The sequence below is a fragment of the Cavia porcellus genome, unplaced genomic scaffold (assembly GCF_034190915.1).
Source record: "Cavia porcellus strain 051 isolate PalLab524CR breed Dunkin Hartley unplaced genomic scaffold, mCavPor4.1 scaffold_4, whole genome shotgun sequence".
Lineage (NCBI taxonomy): Eukaryota > Metazoa > Chordata > Mammalia > Rodentia > Caviidae > Cavia > Cavia porcellus.
Genome location: NW_026947487.1, coordinates 84,836,507 through 84,860,740, shown reverse-complemented (window position 1 = coordinate 84,860,740; position 24,234 = coordinate 84,836,507). Strand labels below are relative to the sequence as shown.

Here is a 24,234-nt window from a genome sequence, read left to right as displayed (position 1 = left end):
CATCTTAAGCAGCAGGCGGCTCTCCGCCTCCATTTAAGGCTAAATGAGTGGCGGCTGTAGTTGCTGTGGTTTCGGTTCTGAGGTGGCCCTGAACCTGGCAGCGTAGCGACCTGCGTCTTAGTCCACCCGCCAGTGACTACAGGTTGGGAGTTCGGCATCCTCTGCTTTTCCTTCGCTACTCACTGCTCGTATCTACTCCGGAGCGGGTCGCTTCGGGGCGGCTGCGGAGAAGGCCGCCGGCAGGCGAGATGTTCAAAAACACTTTCCAGAGCGGCTTCCTGTCCATCCTGTACAGCATCGGCAGCAAGCCCCTGCAAATCTGGGACAAAAAGGTCAGGGACTGGGGGTAGCGACTGGGCGGGGCCCAGGGTCCGCGCCCCCTTCTCGCCCAGAGGACTGGGGACGGGGAATGGGTGTTGTGGAGTTGGGCCTGGAAGGGGCGGGAAGCCCATGCTGTGCTCTGTCCCCGGCGTGACTGGGGCGCGTGGTGGGGGCGTCCTGTAAGCGGGAAAGGGGTGCTTGTGTGGGCGTGACCGAGGAGTATGTCTTGTGGTGTTTTAGTGAGAGATCCCATGGCACGGACTTGATTAGTGTTCTGAGCCATGCTTTCCCCATCAATAAAGTGAGGTCGATAGTGCCCATATCGGTATGAAATGCGCAGAGTTATACGTGGAAGCTTTGGGGTGGCTCAGGTGAAAAGGAACTTCTGTTCACGCGTACCACAAATGATGTACTAATTTGTGCCAGTCACTGTGGTAGTCGCTAGACACAGAGCCTTTGTTCGAGGCACCACTACAGAGACACAGCCAAAAGTGCACGGGGCCAAGCCAGTGATATTTGGGTTTCATTCATTTGGTTTCTTCTCACTGATCTCGAACACACCAGTATTTGGTGGCCTTTAGCACACGTGTTACGCCCTCGCTGTGACTTAGGATCTGTGCTGTGCCTTTAGAGCTGGATTTCTCCAGGAAAACTGCAAAATGGTGACCATTAAAGCCTTGTCTGGATTAATAAACTCAGCCGAATGTAAGCTTCATTTTTACTTAGGCATCCAGTTGATTGTATTTTCACTGACTTCAGGAGTTGATGACTATTCGTATTTTGAAGATCTAACTGTGAGTTGGTCTTCATTTTTTTGATACCTTATTTCTCATAAAAATTTGCAGGCAGTCACATATGCATTTGTTAAAAAATAATACCAATTGGGCTGGGGATTTAGCTCAGCGGCATAAGCGCCTGCCTTGCAAGCAGGCAGTCATGAGTTCGATCCCCGGTACCGATAAAAAGGAAAAAGACAAATAATAATAATAATAATACCAATGAAGGTAGCTGTGCTAATGTGATGCCAGTAGTTAGAGGTTATCCTTAGTTCTGCCCTCGTTGGGAGATAATGGAGAGGAGAAGTATGCTCCGTGGTGTTTTTCTAGAGGTGCATATGAAGTATTCTTAAGTAGAGTGTGTTAGTAATGAAGCTAGGAATTTTGCATATCATCTCAGAGTAACTCCACATCTTCCCTTATCCACAGATGAGAGCTTTGGGCCACATAGAGGCTGGGAGAGAAATTGGACAACTTTGTGCTTGTTTCCACTGAAACAGGAACCACTGTTCACGGATTCTAGAGGCAATTCTGTGTTCTAAGATGAGCGTTGTGAGAGTACTATTTGCATAAGATAGTAGAAATATAATAAATAGTATAAAGCATATACATAATGATAGTTGAATATAATGAAGTTGGGCCTTTGGATATAAGACAGTCTAACACAGCTTTCAAATGATCTATGGGAACACTAGAGCTATTACATAGGAAAGCAGTCTCTTAACTTTTTTCCCTCTACCAGTGAGGTGTTCAGTTCTGTGGTTTGGTTGACTATATAATAAAGCATTATAAATTCTAAAAATGCACCTCTACAAAGAGAACCCAGAGTGAATATGCCCTGAACTATGTAGGAACAGTGACTTCCCAGGTACAGGTATGCGCAATCAAAAGCACAGAGAAAGCAACTTTGGGTAGCCGTTGAACTTGGAAACTAAATTATAATAAAGATGTCACAGTTAAGTAATCAAAATAGACAAGAACACTAGACCTATAGGGAAGAGTTTCAGGACAGGTCAGAAAACTTACTGACACTGAAAGAATAGCAGTGGAAGGGAAGCATCATTTTCTGTATCAGTTTCCCATTTTAACCCTCTTTCTTTTCTGTGGTTTGTGTTTTTTTTTTTCAGTGTAGCTTTTTGACTAGCCAAGATGTTTACATACAGAATATAAAAGCAAAGTAACCATGGCACGCTGTGTCCCTTAACAACAACGCCACTAGAGGTCCGATGGTACCCTGATGGCATAAACATATGAAAACATTGTTAGAGCCATTGGCAGGGTTACGTGAAGTAAATTAAACGGACGTTTTGGCAAAGAAATCCTTTGGGAGAACACTTTATTTTAAGCAAATCCTCCCAATAGCAAAAGTCAATTGTGTGTTGCTCATATTTAAATTAGACTGAAAAGTAGGGTAGAGTGATTTTTTTCTACCTTGGAACAAGGGAAGGAGGGGGAAGAAAAGAGGCTCTAATTGTATGAGTGCTTTTCCTTGGCATTATTTTAGTTTTCAGAAAGAAGTGGGAATCCAATCCAGTCATGGCAACAGTGGGAATTGATACACTTATCAAAGATTTATTGAGCAACATCTAAGTGACAGATGTGTAGACTTGGGAAGATACACAGAGGTAACATTTTCCCTGTTGCAGGGGAATACAGTAAAGTTAAAATAAGGAGTAAGTTTCATGGGGAGCAGGCAAGGTATAGCTGTTTACATTTGTCTAGACATTGCTCTGACTTTTGCCAGAAGATTCATATTGACTATGGTGCTTATGATTTCACAGAATTTTACTATTTCCCCTTTGAGTTTACAGAAAATTTCTGTGGTTTTTATGAAGAATAATCTGGAAGTTTAGGTTTGGCTTGTATTTAGGATCCTTATAAATGTGAGAAGGGAATGTCATACCACAGTGCTGGTGAACTTGCAGACCTCATTTTTGTGAGTCTTACTGGCTCGTGGATGTTTGTAATGTGTGCAAGTTCCAGCACTCTGAAACTCACAGCCGCTCAGCCTCCCATCTCTTAAACACTATTTTCATGGAGAACTTTATTAGGCCTCACATTTCCCTGGCTCTGTACATCACGCTGTGGGGCGGTTTGCCATCTCTTGTATATTGCCTGTTTACTGGACTGCAAGTTCCTTAAAGGGAAGACTACTGTCGTACCACTGCTAGAGAGTGATCAGACACCTTGGATGTGTATCCTGACTGTTCTGTGTTGTAGTTGTGTGACCTGGGACAGGTACTTAACTAGTTTTCTCATCTACTTCTTGTGAATATGAAGATTAAATAAAGATTTATATAAAAATTTAGCAATGATGACAATATGTAGTTAAATCAGGGCTTAGCGTATTAAACGTAGCAGCGAAATGAGGTTTGCTCAGGACTAAAATAAGGAATTTAACTTATCCTAGTATTCAGATGCCTAGGAACAGGAAGTATGTACAGCAAAAGCAGACTTGTGAAATTAGAATGCCATCATCACACCGTGGCTTCCTCTGTGTCCAGCCCCTCATGTCGCTTCCTCACCTTACCAGGTGCCCTTCTCTTTGCTGTAGCCTGTGCAGTGAAGTGCTGTATTCTCTCACCTTAAGCACTTGCTGGTCTGTCCTCCTTACTTGCCATTCAGCTGCTTTTTCCTTAGTCCTCAAGTCACACTTCAAAGGCAATTTCTCTGAGAGGCTTTCCTTGAACCTGTAGACTAAGTTAATTTATATACACTTGCAGGACCTTACTTTCCTTCTCAACACACTTGGAATTAGCCTAATATCTGGCTACACTGTTTCCTGATAGTAACCTTTATATGGTTTCAAGCCAAGATTTTAGAAGAAATTAGAGATTTCTGTTAATATTCCCTTAATTTCTGGGATGCACAAATCTTATACTTAATTAAAAAATTGTCCTGTTTCCTGTAAACATTGTTTCTTTCAGCCTGTTACTTAGACTGAGACAGGAAAACTGCTTATTCAAGGCCCACCTTGTCAATTTAACAAGAATGTCTCAGGAAAAGGGGCTAGGGAGCTAAAGAGGTAGTTCAGCATTAAAGTGTTTTCCTTCCATGCGTGAGGCCCTAGGTTCAGTTTCCAGTGCCAGAAAAACAAAACAAAGCAAACAAAAACCTGACTTATAAGGAGACTACTCAACATTCTAGTCCCACTCATACTTGTTTAAAATATTGCATAATTTTCAGTCTTTTCTGGTGATATCTTAACTTGACACAAGATTAATTACTGAAACCTTATTCCTATCTTCCTTTGTCTCACCTATTGGTGTTCTTCCTTATTTCCATTCCCGTTCCTGTCTGCCCCCACCCCAACCCCAGACAGGGTCTTACTATGCAGGCTGGACTTGAACTCACTACGTAGCCCAGGCTGGCCAGAACTCACGGCAGTCAGCCTCAGCCTCCCAGGTGCTGTGATTGCATGTGTACCACCATGCCCAGTGCCTGTTCCTAATTTTAAAAATGAACACAGCCTATCTCCAGAAAAAGTTCTTATATGCTAGCTTTTAAATAACAAACCTTGTTGGTATGAGTTAAAATGATGAAATATCCAATAGTATAATTGACTGAATTTAGACATAAGGTAGTAAAATGATTGTCACTTTCCCAGGTTCAGACTTCATTATTCTGAAGCTTACTATAATTGGATGAAAGTGTGTGTTTTTGGTTAATCTTGTCCTTTCTTCTATTTAAAAAATTTTATTAGATGTTTGTAATGCGTATTGATTGCATTCATTTTGTACTCTTGTCCTTTCGAGGCACATACTTGCAGTGCATTAACTAAGGGTTTGTTGAATATGCCCAGAGCTTTCTGCTACCTGCTGCAGCCTGGGTAGCCCTGTAAAGGATGGGAAGCCTCTGACCTGTTGGAGCCTGAAGGTGCAGGCCTTGAGGTATTGAGTGGTTGGGGGAGCTATGCCCACTTCTCCCCACAGAGGGCTCCCTCTGCCCATTGTCTGATTGGAGCCCAGTGCCTAAACGCGGGCGGATGCCTTCTTACTGAAAAGGACAGCTCTAATGGCTTAAGGTAAATTGGAACATGTGTCATTAAGACGAGGATGCCAGATGGCTGGGGTTCAGCTGCCTGCCAGGATGAATGGGTGGGGCTAGAAAAATGAAAGTTGGGGGAGGGGGGGGGAAGGGGAAGGGAATGGATACAGCTCGTGTGTTATTTTTAAAGCACTCCTAAAAATGTGGAGCATTGGCCAGCTTCCTCCCTATCCGCATAGTATTTTTTTCCCCTTGGCTTGACCCTCCTCCCTGGGGCTTACATGAAGGGGGAAAAATAAGTGTTCTTTATTAGTTGCTCCAGCAACCATGGAAAGCTTGGGAGAATGACTATAAGACAGGCTTGAAAGTTTGTTCCTTCTTGGTGTCTATAGAGCTGAGCACCATTCTGATCTGTGATTGTAATACCCTGGGAGCTGACGCTCCTAGTAGAAGGAAACATGAAATAAAGATAAAATTGTCTCTAATATTTTTTGAGGACCAAAACTCTCATAAGCCATACTTTGAGAGTGAGACTGTGCTACTTTGGTAGCACATGTCTGTAATCCCAGCACTTGGGAGGCTGAGGCAGGAGGATGCTGCCTCAAGCATTCAAGGTCTGGACTACACAGAGAGACACTGTCCCAAAAAATAAAAAAGGGAGAAAGAAAATGTGTCATGAATGAAAAAGAACAAAAAAGCAGTTGGCTTTTTATTTTGAGAGGGAAGTAAAATAAAATTTGTGTTTACCACGAGCAGTAAATGCTGACCAGTTCTTTAATCTTCATCTCAATTCCGGGCCTGCCTAGTGACATTGGAATTGGGGGGAGCTAAGGAAAGGAAGTCATGCTTTCTGAGGACTTGTATCTTACTAGAAGTGTTTGTGAGAAGCCAGTCTGAGCGAGGGGTATCACTTCTAGAAGACCTGTTTCATTTCAGGAGTGACTGTCAGGTTTCCCCCACGTTTTTCCCTTTTCTCCTACGTTTACACCCTAGAGAGGAAGCTTTGAGCAGATTCCTAATCTTTCCACCCCGTTTTTCCTCCTAGTGAGTTTCTATTTGCAGCCCTTTGAACTTTATAAAGGAGAAAACTCATAATTCATTGCAAAATTAACTTAATTTGGTTGCCAAGCTCTTGAAGCTTGCGATATGGGAGTATTTATGGTTTTCTTCTTTGGGAGCTGAACTTCTTGGTCAAGATCTCTCTGGTTTTTCACAGCAGCAGCCATTTTGTAAGTCTAGGGATGAGACTGATGGATGTTTCTTTTTTTTTTTTTTTTTGTACTGGGGATCAAACTCACAATGTAGTGCTTCCCAGGCAGGCACTTATGCCACTGGACTAAATCCCCGGCCCCTTGATGAATATTTCTTATTTTTAAAAAAAACTGTCATTTTTCCTCTGGGTTCCTTGCTCTTAGTATATATTTATTCTGTATGAGTTAAATTTATGAATGGTTATTACTTAGTAATGTTAAAAGAAACCTCTGGCTTGAGTGTTCTTTGGGGATTTAAGTCCATTCTTTATTTGCTTGTTTTTTGAAACAGACTCTTGCTATGTAGTTCAGGCTGGCCTAGTATTTGCAGCAGTCCTCCTGTCTCAGCCTCCTGAGTGCTGAAGATCACTGTGTATGTCACCATGCCTGGCTAGGTTTAAGGCTATTTTTTTTAAAACAATGTTGGATAAAGAGTGATATGTTGTCTTTTAGCAGTAGTAGTCTACAGGCCCTAATAACATTGGGGGGGGGGGCGCTAAGGACTGAACTCAGGGTCTCACACATATTAAGCAAATAGTCTACCACTCCACTACATCCCTAGCCTCATTACTTCCTGATTTTAATATAACCATGTGTTTGACCTTGCAGCATGCACCTTTAAAAGAATGTTTATGTTATTGAGAATAATTAGTGTTTACATCTCATTGGAATACTACTAGCTCTTATCATTGGAACTGTATCATATTATTTGGAAATAATTTCTTGATTAATTCCTCTTTCATCAACAAGTGTGTGTGATTTTCCATGTAGGAGGACTATCTGCCACTTTTTTGGAGCATTTACACGGGGAACGAGGTGGGCAGTGTTGGCATGTTCCACACAGACCAGAGCCTTTGTGCTCTTAATCTCCCTTGGAATGAGGCCCAGAATTCAAAGCAGGGGGCATTGAATGTCACCAGCTTTGTTTGAGAATCATTTCAATGTGATGTTTGTGTCTTGAAAACCCAAGAAATGCTAGGTTAGCAGAGATGGGGCTCAGCTAACCCAGCACTCTGCCTGTGACAGTGGCACCAGAGGGTATTTTGTGGGAAGGCATTCCTCAAGCTGGCAGCTTGAAGGGCTTTGTGATGCTTCCCAGGGTCTCCAGCTTCCTATAATAGTCCGTGGTGGACATGTTTCTCAGGAGTGTTTAAAACCTCGTTGAATCTATTCATTTGTGCAAACTTTTTGGGTAACAAATTCCAGAAGTCAGCACATATTTCAGTGCTTAGTTTATACCTAGGACAGTACCAACCATTGTAGAAAGTAGAAACAATGCATAATGCTTGATCATCCCTACTCTTGCTTGAATGTTGTCCTTTCTCGAGAAGACAAGGCTCAGTTGCAATTACAGGAAAATGTAGACAGTGATGGCAGGATGTCACCTGGGAAACACCAAGCACACCACACATGGCCAAACTCAGAGCTCATAGGGACTACTGTTTAAAACAGGATGCCATATTATTAATAATCTATGTGTAAAAATACAGCCAGCAGGATCAACACTGTGTTCACTTCATGTGCAAAACAAAATTGTAATCAGATAGCTGATTAGTGAACAAGGGGAGCAAAGCCACTATGACTGAGTCATTGAGTGTGACAGGCCAACATAGTCATTTTCACAATACCTGGAAAAAGACCAGATGTTTCTTTGAGGTGTACTGTTTGAAACTTGATTGACAATCTTCTGGGTGTTCAACAACTGAATTTTGGATATCAGAGCTAGAAAGATAACCAGGCTAAGAAGACAGCCAATAGTTTGGCCCTGACCTTCAAGATCAACAAGGACCCAGGACATGAAGGAACTTGCCACAAGATCCTACAGTTCTAGTGAGTCTCTCAACCTCCCAAGCAGGGAGATTATGGGCCCACATTCCACCAGTGTACAGTGTGCCAAAAAATAGGATCACTAGAGAGAGAAGTCTCCCTGTGCTGTCACAGACTGCTACATGGTTCAGCAAGACTGTGACCCATTCTGGCAGCCAACACTGACAGAGAAACTTGGAGGCTCTATATGGGATTCCAAAAGTAATGGCTGAGGAGACTCAGTTGACCTTGATAAATTGTGAGAGGTTAATTTCGATTAACACAGTTCTCACTTTAACTTAGTATTAAATGCCCAGCAGAAAAGTACTGTATAACCAAAAGATATGTAAAATAATTCTATAATAATAAAGGTTGGGCCGGGGATTTAGCTCAGTGGCATAAGTGCTCTCCTGGCAAGCGCAAGGTGTGAGTTTGATCCCTGGTACCAAATAAATAAATAAATAAATGTTAGATGGGAGTTCCAATCACACCTGTAATTAACCACTATTACAATTCAGAGAGGCTAAATAGCCACAGTAACAGATAAAAAAGCTCAGCAAGTCTAAGTTCCTTAGCCAAAATTGTCCTTCAGAACCACCAAACTCTCCATCTTACATCTAACACTGGAGGGACTTAGGCACTAATAAATTAAATTTGTTATTTTTAGATAAGAAATTCAGATTTGGTGAAGAAAAAAAAACCTTAAATATCAGGCTTATAGGTAATCTCCCATCAGTAGTAGGAGAGACCTAGGAGCCAGCTGGTTACAGTCCGTGTTCCAGTCCCTGAAGAGCAATGTCTAGATGTGGCTCTTTCCTTACCCTGCCTTTCCATTCAACCTCTCATGCTTTGATTGTACATGCTTCAATTTCTTGGAAAAATTTGTTTATTCTTGCCTAAAGGGTTCCCATCTCCAAGTGATCATACAGATGGAACCACAATAAATGTGCCAGACTCTCTACGAGGGTCCACTAGATGAACCTTGTAAAGGGAGTTCATAACTGTTAAACCCCAGTATAACTTCTGAACAAGGCCCTTTAGGTTAGCTCTCTGGAGAAGGCCCCTGACTGTGGTCTCTCCTACACTGACCTGCCTCAACTTGAAGCAACTAGATTGAAACTTTTCACTCATTCTCCCCTAACTGCAGTTAAGGATACTCCTTCAGAGGGGGAATATGTCAGGCAGCTAAGGTAGGTGGAGATTAATAGGCAATCAGACAGGGACGGGTTCTCAAGGAAATCAATGCAGAAGATGAGAACACATCAAAACTATAGCTGGAGGTGCATCTAAAAAAGGCAAGACCTCAAGATTAAAGTCATGGTGACCAGACTTCCTTAACTAATGAATGGAAATTTGAGATTACACTGTAATTGGTACTACCGTGTCATAGGATTTGCAAGAAAAACAATTTAATACAGAACACATAACTTATAGGATTATTTTGTAATGTCACCCAAAGAGTCAGATACAAAAGAGTGCAGGAAATCTGTCCATACACTAGAGACCCAAAGATTGCAGGTCCTGGGTCCTGCAGCAATGTCTCATGCAAGTCTGTTTCCTGGATCTGCACTGGGAAGGTCAGTGGTAAAAGCTAGAAAGTCTACCAGCGGGATGAAGGATCTGTGCAGGCTGTGGGTCAGTCAGGAAACGATGCTCAAAGTGAGGACCAGAGCTGCCTCAAAGAGTACCATAGCCATCCTCACTATCAACAAGGTCTCGAGCTCCTCCAATAATGAGAACAGCCAAGTTCATATCAGGAAGCCAACATGACAGGCTTCTCCAGGAGAACCAACAGCACCACTTCTTCCTCTTCTGTTCTCCTTTTCATGTTGTTGGCAACAATCCTCAGGTGGGTCCTCCACCCCCGGCACCATGCTGATTCAGTTCAACTATGTAATACAAATTGACTACCAGAGTCAGGTGTGGTGGCTCACGCCTGTAATCCCAGCCCTCGGGAGGCTGAGACAGGAGGATCATTGCAAGTTTGAGACTGGCCTAGGCTACAAAGTGAGCTCAGGCCAGCCTGAACTGCATAGTGAGACCCTGTCTCAAAAAGACAAAAAAAAAAACAAATTGACTACCAGTTGTCAATCTACTACATGCCCAGCCCATTAAGTCCAGATACGCATCAAACACCTGGATCCATCTTGTTCCCAGAGTGTTCTTTTAGAAATCATGGAGAATCGCAGGTTAATGATGTCAGTCATATACCCTTGCTTTGTGCCTGCTTACCTATTGGATATTAGCTAAACCACTATACTTTTAATCTTACTGGTTGATTATAGTTTAACTCATGATGTACGAACTTTGTAACTTTGCTGTATAGTTTACCTCTGACAGATAACCCCTCGTGCCTCTCAGGAGCTATTCCTATTCCCCAATAAATCTTTCCTACTCATAAATAAATAAGCCATTCATCTTTGTCTCAGAAGTGACTTTGTGTGTCTTTGCGCTGCCCATATTGGGTATTTAAAAGTTAAATGCTTGAAGATAATTATTCTTTTTTTTTTTTGTCTTTTTCCTTTTTTATCGGTACTGGGGATCGAACTCATGACTGCCTGCTTGCAAGGCAGGTGCTTATGCCGCTGATCTAAACCTCCAGCCTGAAGATAATTATTGTTAATATTTTGAGAGAACAAATCCATATTCAGTATGGATTCTCCTTAACATGTTCCTCAGTGTATATGCAGCAAATAATTCAATAAATGTAGTATGAAATGCTACTAAATTATGTACTCTGGACAACATGAGCCAGGAAAACAAGAAAAAAGAGGTGTCATTGTGGGCTAAAGAAGGTGTCTGTGTGTGGTGTAGATGGGACTTGAATTTGTGCTTGAAAAAGTATAAACTAAGGGAAAAAAAGATAAGGAATCATGAAATAGGAGTAAACCTGACTGATTCTGGTTGCCACCCACCTTGTCAGTGACATTCAGCATTTCTTTGACCTTTCTGGCCAGAGTACAGTGGTACTTCAGTTCATGAACTTGATTCTTCCTCTCATTCTGGTTGCAAAATGAATTGGACAAGGACCAAATCAAATTCAGTAGTTGGGTTCAGTGTTGACCTTGTGGGGAAGTTTGTTTCAGTTTTCGCTCGTCTAGTTCAGTCTGAGACCAGTACTGTGGAGAGAATTGGTTTCGTGAACCAAAGTACATGATTCAGTATGGGGCAGCCGGAGATCTGGTGAATCCTGAGTCTTCTATTTAGGATTTGTTATTTGCACTTCCTGGGTGCCAATGTGCACATTGTGAAATGGATATCATATAATCTACATTATGATTTTTTTGTTGCTAAGTTTAGTAAAAGCATATGTATGAACATTCCCAATACAGAGTAGATACTTAATAAATGTTGGCCAAATCTAAATTGAGTTGATTTCTTTGAAAAGAAATTTATCCTGATGACAGATTGGGATTCCTATATTGCTAATGTGGCACTACATAGAGGGAATAGCATGGCTTCCCTATGCATAGGCTTCAACATACTATTATAAACTTCAGCCAGGTATGGCCATGCATGTCCAGCTGTATTCCCAGCTGTGGGGGGCTGAGGCAAGAGATCAGGAGTTTAAAATAGCCTACACAACATAGCAAGAGCCTAGACGACATAGCAAGAGCCTACACGACATAGCAAGAGCCTGTTCAAATAAACAAAACATTGTTTCAGACTTCTGTGTTATGCCCTTTGGGCCAGTGTGATTTTCTTTAAGTGGTCCTGATTGGCCTCTAAAATTCTAACAAAATTGTTGCTGAATAGTTTTAGTACTAACTAACCTAATTTTCTTCCTTGTAGGTACGGAATGGCCACATCAAAAGAATCACTGATAATGATATCCAGTCCCTGGTACTAGAAATTGAAGGGACAAATGTCAGGTAGGTTGCCATCTGTGTTCTCTCGGACATGTGGTGTACACAGCGATAGCGTGCTGATGAGGTTACTAGCATGGCTTGCACAGTAAATCCAGCTCTGTTAGTTAGAGGTTACCTTGGGCAAGTAACTTAATCCCCCAGGCCTTATTCTTCTCATCTGTGAAATGGGGATAATTATGTGTTCCTTATAGAGTTATTGTGAGGATTAAATAAGTGACTGTATAAGATACTTAGAGTCAAGCTTAGCACATAGTAAGCATAATATAACTAGTAACTATATTATTATTTACCTAGAGTATGGGTGGGGTATTGTGCTGATCATCCAGTCAATGACCAGTGTGGTTTTCAGTGCCGTGGGGGTCTTCATTTTGGTTTTCTGTTGTAGTTTTCTTGGACCAAATTTGAAATCTGAATGGATGAATTTCTTAAGTTTCACTGGTCTGATTTTGGCATTCAGATATTTTATTATTAGTGTCTAGTCCCTTGTTACAAGCTTTTATTCTTGAGTTCTTTTTTTGTTTGCTTGTTTTTTGAGACCAAGACTCATTTTGTAGTTCAAACTGGCCTTGAACTCACTATGTAGCTCAAGGTTAACCTTGAGCCTTCTGCCTCAGCCTCCCAAATGCTGAGATTATAGGTAGGTGCTGCCATACCTGGCTTCCAAGTCTGTTTTTTTAACCATTCATTAACTGAAGGATTGTTGGACTCATTAGATAATATAGGTGAAGCTTTTAAAACTGCTTTCCAGGGGCTGGGGGTTTAGCTCAGCGGGGGACTGGGGGTTTAGCTCAGTGGCATAAGCGCCTGCCTTGAAAGCAGGCAGTTGTGAGTTCGATCCCTGGTACCAATAAAAAGGAAAAAGACCAAAAAAAAAAAAACTGCTTTCCAGTTTTCCCTCTCGGACTATATGTTGTTATATATAACACGAAGGAGAAAACACAAGTAGTTTATTGGTATTTCCTCTCTACAGCACTACATATATAACATGTCCTGCAGACCCTAAGAAGACATTGGGAATTAAACTTCCTTTCCTTGTTATGATTATCAAAAACCTGAAGAAGTATTTCACCTTTGAAGTTCAGGTGAGTTATGGGTACATTAATATATTTTCCTTGACCTGTACCAAACACTATCTAACTTTAGGAAAAAGTGACGGTACAAAAATATTTTGAATCCCAACACCCAAAAGGCTGAGGCAGGAGGATCTTTGCAAATTCAAGACCAGCCTGGGCTACCAAGTGAGTTTAAAGTCAGCCTGAACTGCATAGCAAGACCCTATATCAAAAAAAAAAAAAATTGTGTATATTCTTTTCTTCCTTTATGTATGTCCTATACAGCCCTTGTTAACATGACATAAATTTGCTATTAGTATTAAAAATTTCATGTGAAGATCTTAAAGAAACATTAAGCACCTGGAAAATCTAGTCAACAGCTATTCAAAAAATTTCAAAGCTTAAAGATTAGGATGGAGTCCATTTGGGGAGTATTTAATGCTGAGATACTGGTCTCTATTATTTTTGATTTTTTTGAAGAGAATGTTTATGGAATCATTCTATGGTTTGAGTGGCTGCCAAATGTGTCATGTGTCATAAGCAGCTGGTGTTGTCGTGGCAACAAATAAGATAAACTTGTTATTTGCAGGCCATCTGTGTCTAGTGTGTGAGCTGTATCTGATCTGTTTATTTTCCTCTGGGTTTCAGCCTTGAGAAACTGAGCTGTGGGAATCAAGTCCTTGTCTTACTAAGGTCATGTGATCCGCCATGATGGGATTGACATGACTCTTCCTCTGTGTACATCACAGGTACTAGATGATAAGAATGTGCGCCGGCGGTTTCGGGCAAGTAACTATCAGAGCACCACTCGGGTCAAACCTTTCATCTGTACCATGCCAATGCGGCTGGATGATGGCTGGAACCAGATTCAGTTCAACTTATCTGACTTCACCCGGCGGGCGTATGGCACAAATTACATTGAGACGCTAAGAGTACAGGTACTGCTCCTTTTGCAGATGGAGCTCCATGCTGGGGACATGGCAGTGTATGCTGTATCTGATGCTGGCTTATGCCCCATGTAGATTTCTCGTTCCCAAGTCACTGTCCTTGGAGCATTAGCATCAAAAAGGTCCAGGAATATTCAGAAGTCTGCTCGGATATGGGTGGATACACCAAACACAATTCCCTTCTTGCTTGAATCTGCCCCTGAGCTGAGCTAAGGAGATGCCAGAGAGATGCAGTTTTGGTAGCACCATGAGAGGGCCTCTGGGAGAATCAGGAAAAGAGGAAACCGAGTCTTGTCAAGACTGTCAGAATGAGTGTTGCCTCCACAGATCCATGCAAACTGCCGCATCCGACGGGTTTACTTCTCAGACAGGCTCTACTCAGAAGATGAGCTGCCGGCAGAGTTCAAACTGTATCTTCCAGTTCAGAACAAGGCAAAGGTGAGGCAGCCCTGCTTAGACAAAACCAGACAGGGCTGGGAGTTGGGGTACTGTGTCCTGGAAAGTGCTGAGCTCAGCTACTGACCTGTCTAGGTGACCCTGTGGGGTGCCTTGTCTCATAAGATGCTAGGTCCTGTACCATAAGATGCTAGGTCTTCACAAGGATGCCCCTGCGAATACTTCAACGCTCTCTCCTTCCCTACAAGTGATCCTGACCCTTCTGAGGACGTGCCGTTGCTTCCTGCCCTCGGGCTGTTGTCTGAACCTCTTTCTTAGCCCTAGTTCTTAACACCCAGTAGGTTCCTGCTAACACTGGTGGCTGCCTTCCTGCTGGTAGCTGCATGTAAGCTCAGAGTCCACTCAGGTGTCACCAGAGGTAGAGGGCTGGTGGCACAGGCTGTTTTCTGATAATCCAAATTGACACCTCTTTTATTTTTTTTCCTTCAGCAATAACTAGAATGCAACTCAAGTGATAGACCCTGAATGTGACTCCTAAGGAAACTATCTGGAGAAAAATGCAAAAAACATTTACTACTTCACTGTGCTATGGTCAGCTTTGTCATGGACACTAGTGACCATAACTTCCTGACTGCATTGTAAGTACAGCGGGAGATAAGCAGTGCTTTGAGCGGTACGTGACTGCTGGAGTTTCTCCTGCCGCCTGCTTGTGTGTGGGGAGATACTTGTACCACGAACAGAGAATTAAAGTTGTCCAATAAGGAAATTTCAGACCAATATCTCTCCCTACAATTTATTCTTTGTTTTATATATATCTAAATATATGTATATGCTGTGTAATACTCACTTGGAAATAAACCAAATACTGTATTCTTGGTTTATAAATTTGTTTCTTGTTTGTCTTTTTTTAGTGGTAAGGTTTTTCTTTCCTTCGTGAAAATAGTGTTGCTTCCAATGAAACATACCATATGTTTCATGCTGTGAAGTGTCTTGCTGTGCTTAAAAGTTTGTATACATTGATTTGGAACAATTTTCAAGATAAGCTAAATGACAGGAAAAAAAAGAAACCAATCCACAAACAATATCTGGCCAATAGAATCCTTGTACTAGTGTTGGGTCCTAAGTTGAGCTTAAAATATAATGACATATATAGTTCAAACTGCTGTTGAACAACTTGCAAGATGCCATACTGGAATCCTGTGTGTTTTTCAGAATAATCTAGGACTCAGCATTGGAAGGGATCACTGTTCCTGAGTTACAGATGAAGTGCTTGCCTTGAGTGTTGGGACCTGCAGGAAATGTTTCTTTAAACACTGGAATCACACAAGGGAACTGAAACCTGCACCACCTTCCCACTCACTCTCATTGTGGGGCAGATGGCTCGTTAGCAAAATGAGTCTGACACTGTTGTATTTAGGGAGGCAGGGGAAGGTACAAACAGTTAAATTTGCAAAAGTTAAATTTGATGCAGCTCTGTGACATTCCCCTCAACTGTCATTGGGGGCAATAATTTGGTGACAAGGCAGAGCATACACAGATCTGCCTAAACCTTGAAGGACACAGAACTGGTACAGTCATTACGTCTGGGCAGAATGGTTTCCATGTCATTTGTATACTTTTTATACTAGAGAATTAGACCTAGCAGCTCACATGCTAGACAATTATTCTACCACTGAGCAACATCCAAATCCCGAAATAATTTTTTAAGAGAGAAATAGTGTTATAAAAATTTCAAATTCGGAGGCTGGGGATTTAGCTCAGCGGCATAAGCGCCTGCCTTGCAAGCAGGCAGTCGTGAGTTCGATCCCTGGTACCGATAAAAACGAAAAAGACCAACAACAACAAAAAAAAATTTCAAATTCAAAATGAGCAAAAGTCCATTCCAGATACTGTGTCCCCACTCAGACTCGGGATTTGCTTTTTACTCCATGGGGATAAGGCTGGCATTGTGGGCGTCAACCATTTTGACTTTGGATGAGGTGAAAATATGAACTAGGTTTATCATTACTGTTGCCACCTTCTGAGAAGTGAAGTGGCAAGAAGTACAGTGGGAGGCTGAGTCAGGAGGAGCACAAGTTTGAGTCCAGGCTGGGAAAATAGGCAAGACCCTGTCTTACAATAAAAATAAACAAACTAAAAGGGGAGGGGATGTAACTGAAGGCCCTGGGTTCACTCATTCCCCTCCAGCCCTCGCCATCACCGAAAAAAAGCAAAAGCATCCTCTCCACATCCTTACCCTCCTGTGTGTGTGTGTCATGCTCTGGGTAAGCGTGACCAAACAGGAGGGCAGGACCACTGGGGTACTTGTGTTGGGTGGGCAAGGACCACGCTGCTACCTCACATGACTGATTACTTCTCACCATTGCTAAGGGCCTGATGCTTGCATTGGCTCAGCCAAGACAGCTGTGCCTTTTCCCTGGGGGCCACCTTTCCACAGATACTGCCCATGTCCTTCGAGAGTCTGATAGTTTAGCATGGCAGTGCACCCCTGACAGCCTGCTCTTTCAGGGCCACCCCCGTCAAATCCAAATGTCCCCTTTCTCTGAACTTTCAGCATATCAGCCTTCTCACTGCTAAGACTCCATCTACCTGTCTCCCTAAGTTTAGGTGTTACCTCGGAAGTCCCCCAAAGGAGTGGGGCTGACCGGATTTGAGAGCTTCTTGTCTCCAGCCACTATATAGTGAAATCTCTGCAATCAGGATGAAAGATGCTTTTGTGGGGAAGAGAGAATCTGGGTTAGCCGTTCATTTCCTCTTGGTGCCAGGACATCAGTGAAGAGCTCCTGGAAATTCAGAGAAACAGGCACTTTCCTCCACACAGAGCCCCTTTCACCCCGGGCACTTGTCAGACTGCGCATGGAGATTACCTCACTGCCCCCTGGGTAGCAGGCAGCAGCTGCCTGCCTTCCCAGATGCTGCACATCCATCCGAGAGGAAGTGACGGGGCGCTCAGGCTGGTGCAGTGTGTTACCCAGCTGAGCCAGGCCAGTGTGAATAATGGCATGGGCGACTGCTTGGTCAGCAGGAGGGTGACAACACCAGTTGAGAGGCTGAAAAGGAAAGGAAGGGCAGGCTGGAGACCTCCCTCATGGAGCTTGGGCCAGGGTGACCGCTGGTCATGGTGACAGAGCATACAGTGCCTTGGAGGCCCTGTTGTGTGTTTGGAAGGAACTGTCTTCTAAAAGAGTTAATTGGCATGAACTTGAAGGAAAGCGGGCAAGCATTCCCAACAGGGTTTACGTCAGGGAGAGGAGATCTGCCACTGGCCCACAGACTGCTTCCTCAATGGCCCAGCCTAGCAGATAAGAGAGGCTGCCAAACCAGCCTCTCGTGCAGCACGTCTGAGAGATGCAAGTATGCCAGGGGACATAGGAAAACTGGCCCCTCCGTGGCTGGAAAAGACCTTGGACCTCTTTTTGTCTGATCATCATCTCTTCATATTACCGACAAGGACACTGGAACTCAGAGAGATGTGCCAGCCCTGTAAGTGACAGGCAGAATGAAAACCCAGTTCACTTGACAGGAATCCTTTGCCATCCCTCGTGCTGATGTCCAGGCCTGCCTCCTCCACTGGAGAGGGCCGGTCTGGTTTGTCCGCACATGGTTGCTTGGTAGCCGAATCCCAGGACTTGAGACTGAAGGTGAAAAAGCTCAGGGACAAAGTTTGGGTTTCACTAGTAGGTCATGAGAGTAATAGAGTAGTAAGCTCACACTTTGAAAAAGATGAAGGAAGATAGAAGTCCCAGTTCCCATTCTTAGAATGAAAATATTTGCAATTATTAATACAATGTGATTGCCCTTTCTTCCTGTATCTGGTCTTCTAGCATGGCGAGCCTCTTCACTTGTGTTCTTACAGGAAGGGCTGGTGCTGAGAGCCATGTTTTTCTTCCTTTCCTCCTTTCTCCCACGCCTCCTTCCTTTTCTCCCTTATTCCTTTCCTTTGTATTCTTTTCTTTTCTTTTCTTTTCTTTTTTTTTTTTTTTTTTTTTTTTTTTTGTGGTACTGGAAATTGATCTCAGACAGCATTGAGCTATGTCCCAGCCATTTTGCTTTTTGAGACACCTTTTAGGATGGCCTCGAATTTGTGATCCTTTTGCCTCCGCCTCCTCAGTAAGTATGGTGTATGCCATGCACCCAGTTGCTAGGAACATTTCTAAGGAAGGTGGTAGAGGGAGCTTGGCACATTGGAGTACTGCTTTACAGGTGGCACCATGCCTTCGCACCTGTTGGGGAGCCCGCCTGGAAGATAAGGTGTAGGAGCCCCTCCCACCAACAGATTAGCACACAAGTCAAAAGGCTGACAAAGTCTGCATAGCTCTCATGGGTCAAGGCTGGGCATAAATAGCCTAAGGCTTCCTGTTGGAATGCCAGGATCCTCCTGCTTATCATGGCATTGACCTCAAAATATCTGTTCACAAAGCATCAAGAATATGGTTAAGAGTACACATCCTGTAATTCCAGCACTCAAGAGGCTGAAGCAGGGAGATGGTGAGTTTGAGGCCAGCCTTGGCAACACAGACCCAGTCTCAAAAGAGCCAAAAACAAAAACATTAGCTAATAAATATATTGAAAGCATGCAAGAGGCCAGACTACATTTTAAGCATTTTACATGTATTATTTTACTAAAGTGTCATAACACTGAAAAAAGAACTATGATTTTCATTTCATAGATAAGGGAGCCAAGGTACATGGATTAATGTGTGCCTAACATCACAGAGTCATCCACTAAATGATAGAAACAAGTTCAAACTCAGGTTGTTGAACTCCCAGTCCTAGGCAATTTCTCAACTTCTTTGACCAACTGTTCAAAACTAGCCCAATGAAAAAGCGTGCAAAATCACTGGCCTGGAAGAGCTCATGAGTGAGTCAGCAATTTTAGCTCTGGTGTTGTCACACAGTGGGTGACAGGCGGTGAGGAAAGACACAGATTGTGGCTAGCAGGACACGCTGGAGAACCTTAGCATCAAAGGAAGAGTGGCAAGAAGGCACCCAGGAGTAAGCACCATTCTATTTGTATGAACGACAGGGCTGGGGATGTAGCTGAGTGGTAGAGCGCTTGCCCAGCCAGGGTGCATAAGGCCTGGGTCTAATCCCTGTACTCTCCAAAAAAAATTATTTTTAATAAAGTATTAAAAATAATAAATTACTTTTAATATTTTTAATGTTATATGATCCAGGCAGGGGACTGAGTGTGTTACACAAGGAGAGTGTTTTAACTGAAGGTGGTGGTGATGAGTGGGGCACACCTTCAAGAGCCACTTCAGGGCCTTCCAAGTATCAGCAATCCTCTGCTTTTTAACTTGGGAAGTGTTTACACATGGACTTTTGTTTTAGTTATTATTTAACTTATACACAATGAATATACTCTTCTGATAATATTTCTCAATTTGCAAAAGTTGAATTCAGGTTTCTTGGTCCTGGCCTATTAAAATGCAGGTCGTGGAGGCCCAGATCATTTAAATAAAGATGAACTGTCCCCCAATCTAAAAGATATATTAAAAAAAAAAAAAAGCTATATCACTCTCTCACTCATCCAGCCTGCATGTTGACGCCTTCCCAGTGGTTTGAGCAAGTGTCACCTGGGAGCTGCTCCATGCTGGAGTGTGCAGGTTGATGTGATACCTCTGAGTGAACAGAAGGCAGATGCACTGGGGGAGGAGAGGGACATAAAAAGCCCTCACTCTAGGCCATCTGCAAATAATGACCTCTCCCATCACAAAAGTCTAGAGAAAAAAAGTCTACACTCTAGAGAAAGAGCTCTAGGATGTAACTTACATCTATCTTTTCCATAGCCTGAAAATGTGGGCTGCTGTAATGTGAACCATAGAGGCCCTCCAAATTGTAAATCCACCTGGATGGTGTTGAACATCTGGATGGAGCATGAGCCTTGGAAAAATTGTGTCTTTTGGTCTCCATGGTGTCTAAAGTAAAGCAAAACAGTGTGCAAGGGGTGGGATATGGAAACAGATTGAACAGAAACCCTCATTAAAGGAGGATAAAATGTCCCCAGGAGCCCCCACTGTTTTATTGCGTGAGAGTAATGAATACTAGTAGGTTCTCTCTGCACCTGGGTTTCCCCAACCCTGCTTCCTGGTACTGGAGAGGGAATACAGTAAAATTGGTAGCTGTTGTAACGTCAGTCCATAAATACATTAGCCTTTGGGTTCCAAGCCCGCCCCTCCCCACAGCTGCCCTTGTGTCCACTCAATCCTAGGGTCCTTCCAGGCCTCTGACCTCTTTTGGTACTGGAAACTAATGTTAGCCCCCAACTACGAGCAGCAGGAGTGAGTGGAGTTTGCCTTTGCTCCAACCGGCCACAGGTGCTGTGATACAAATCAAAGAAAATCTCAGAGCACAAGTACAAAATCTACCAGCGATCATTCAAAGAGGATCCGCGACACCTCTTCTGGAAGCTCCGGGAATGTACCAGACTGTTCTTGAGGTGCACTTCTGCACAACTCAGCTGAGCTTGCCAACGTCTTATGCCTCATTTTAATGGGGCAGAGGTACCTGTATAAGTGTTTCTGGCCAGGCACATATTTTGAACTTGACTCATTTCACCAATGAAAAAGTATTTGTGAGATCCCCGTACTAATTACAGGGAAGCAATGGTTTGTTGTGGAAAGTTGTGTTCTCTTGGTCAGCATCCTAGTAGAGGAGTGAGAGAGAAGGATGATCTGTACCCAAAGCTCCGTCCCTCCCCCTTACCCACCCCAGAAAATCCCACCAGCCTCCAATAAGGGTCATGAAGATGCTGGGCTTCCTGAGACCCCCCACCCTGGAGCCCTGCCCTTCCCTGTGATGGTGGCATCAGGTATGCCAGCTGCACCCTCCTTGCCCGGGGAGAATGGCCCAGGGTAGCCCCTGATTTCTGGGATACCAAGCTTACCTGGTGGGAACCCCTGGTGGGCACTGTCCTCTTCCACTGGGGCCCCTAGGGATCTCAGTGGCCCCAGCTTCTCTCTTTCATCTGTGACATTGTAACAAGATCAAGAGCTGTACAAGTTCCCTCTGGACAAAGAATTACCTGACTGCTGGTGATTTTCTAGGTTTGTGGGCCATTTAACCACAAAGTAAAATTTAAGTTTACATTGCCCTGAACAGTAGCTACTACCCATATGGGGCTACTTAATTAAAACATTATTAATAAAAATTAAATAAAATTTAAAATTCAGTTCTATCATACTAGCCACATTTTAAGTGCTAAAATGGGGAGAAAGCTGAAGCAGGAGGATTGTTACGAGTTTGAGACCAGCTTGGGTTAAAAGTGAGTTCAAGTCCAGCTTGATCTTCACTGTGAGACCTGTCTCAAAATAAATAAAATAAAATAAAATGGAGGGAAAATCTGAATTAACACTCCACACCTAACTTGCTTCACCTGCTCTTAGTTACTTTCTTTTAGTTGATTTTATTATTGTTTGTTTTGAGACAAGTTCTCAATATGTAGTCATTAAGCTGCTGGGCTTGAACTAGACATCCTCATGCCTTAGCCACTCAGAGTGCTGGGATTATAGGTGTATGTGCCATCACACCCAGCCGACTGTAGTATTTTTTTTTTTTTCTTTTTCGTTTTTTACCGGTACCAGGGATCGAACTCACAACTGCCTGCTTGCAAGGCAGGTGCTTATGCCACTGAGCTAAACCCCCAGCCCCCCGACTGTAGTATTTTAAATGCTTTTTTAAAAACAAAACAAGACTTTATCACCACCAAAAAACTGTTCAATAAAGTATAACTGTGTCATGAGATGACTGAAACAGACATCTCTCTACTTAGGCATTTTGTTAACATGCAAATTCTTAGCCTAGGGGCTGGAGATTTAGCTCAGCGGCATAAGCGCCTGCCTTGCAAGCAGGCAGTCGTGAGTTCGATCCCTAGTACCGATAAAAAAAAAAAATTCTTAGCCTGCCAGGTATCAGGTGAGGCCCTAGATCCTGCATTTCTAACAGGCTTATAGCTTATTCTACTACTACTGTTCCATGGAGCACCCTTGAGCAGAAAGAGATGAAAGGAGTCATTAAACATACCTCAGGTGCATGATGCATGTGGGTTTTGAGACTCAGGAACAATATGCAAGTTCAAAACAACACCATTCTTGCTTCTGACAGGAGACGTCAGCCACTGAGTAACTTCACTCAGATGTGATTCACCAGACTGGAGTTCAGGCTATTGTGCGTGAGAGCCCCTGCCCAACGGCCCCTTTGCCTGGGTGAAAACCCCAGGCAGTCAGAGACAGTGTCCCAGCCCTCTCCTACATCAGGGCCCCATGAGGCCAGCAGGACTTAACTCCTAGGATGACACCTGCCTGGGGGACACTGCACGAGGGTGAACCCGATGCCTCATCTCGGCCCCTCCTTTATTTCATGTTTGTTTTTTACAAATATGAAAATAGAAAAGTTCAAAGTATCTTTTGAGTCTAAAAATTCCATTATTTTAATTTTCATGCATTGCATCAATGTTTTCCATGTACATTGTTACATAGTTAATTTGTAAGTGTCACCTCATAGTTTCAGGGTCCATGCTGTCCCTTCCCCTTCAATTTTGCCACTTACTGTTATCACAGGATGTGGCAGAAGTGACCCTGCACTGGTTCCAGGCTAAGTCTTAAGGTAACTGGGCAGATTCTGCTTTGGCATTTGCGGAAGGCCTGAGCAGCCACAGCAGAATCTTGCCACTCAACGGCTGGGGATGCTATCCCGTGGCAAAGCACTTGTCTAGCATAAGCCAGGCCCTGTATTCCATCTCCAGCATTAAAAAAAAAAAAATCTGATTGTCTAACTGGAAAAGTCACTTCAGGAGACCATGTGGGGAAGCACAGGGAGGAGGAGAATGGCAGCTTCAGCCACCATGAACACAGGTCCAGAGGTGGCCATAGCAAGCCCTGCAGGACTTTCCAAAGAGCTCGGCAGAAACAGAATGAGGAGCAGACAGAACAGTGGAGCCATGAAGCTTTGGGATGGTGTCTTAGCCATCAACCAATTACTAAAGCCTAAGTAACTCAGGTACCAAGAGAATCCTCAGGCCCGCCTTTCCGTGCCAACCCTTTCTCCTCAGACCCCAAATGCCCCTAGGCAGGGAGAGGGAAGGATAAATCGTAGCAGAGTCAGGAGAAAGCACCATATTAACATTTATCTTATCTCCACTCCAAAAAGGATATGAGGTGGTTTACCAAACATACATGTAATATAAGATACCCTGAAAGCTAAAAGGGTGAGGGCAAGGGAAATACATCGAACAAAGAAGGGAAAGTGGGTGCCGCCCGAAAGGTGGAAGTCTGTTGATCTGCCAACTTTCCTCACACTGTCTGGGGGCAGCCTAAAAATGTGGCCTCCAGGGAACTTGCAAGTCACCTCAACCTGCATCTGTTCCCCTGGTGTGTGGTCAGGCAAAAGGATGTGGCGTGGAGGGTGTTTTTTGTTTTTTGTTTAAAATAGTAAAATACAACAGAACAAGACAGAATAAAGCCAAGTGAGACCGTGTAGTGAAACTGGTACAGAACGTCACAGCAGGTTACCGGGACAACAGTAACAGGTATCACAGTATATTTCGTTATTTTTATAAGAGTTGTTCTTTCGGGGCTGGGGATTTAGCTCAGTGGCATAAGTGCCTGCCTTGCAAGCAGGCAGTCGTGAGTTCGATCCCTGGTACCTATAAAAAGGAAAAAGACAAAAAAAAAAACAAAAAAAAGAGTTGTTCTTTCAATCACGTATATCAAAATAAAATATAGAACATTATAGAACTTATCAAAACAGAATATTGAATAGAGCAGTACCATTAATCAGAATAAAGCAAAACCGTAATAAAAATATTTGCCTTCAAAGAGATGGTAGAA

The 24,234-nt window shown here is 43.2% G+C and overlaps 1 protein-coding gene across 1 annotated transcript; it reads left to right on the top strand.

The window, feature by feature from the left end:
- The first annotated feature begins 45 nt into the window (after nucleotides 1-45).
- Nucleotides 46-15,289, top strand: Cfap20 (cilia and flagella associated protein 20). Its single transcript, XM_003471959.5, has 6 exons — nucleotides 46-332; nucleotides 11,933-12,012; nucleotides 12,980-13,091; nucleotides 13,811-13,999; nucleotides 14,336-14,446; nucleotides 14,894-15,289. The coding sequence occupies exons 1-6, from the start codon at nucleotides 249-251 to the stop codon at nucleotides 14,897-14,899; spliced, it is 582 nt and encodes a 193-aa protein (XP_003472007.2). The 5' UTR covers nucleotides 46-248; the 3' UTR covers nucleotides 14,900-15,289.
- The last annotated feature ends 8,945 nt before the right edge of the window (nucleotides 15,290-24,234 follow it).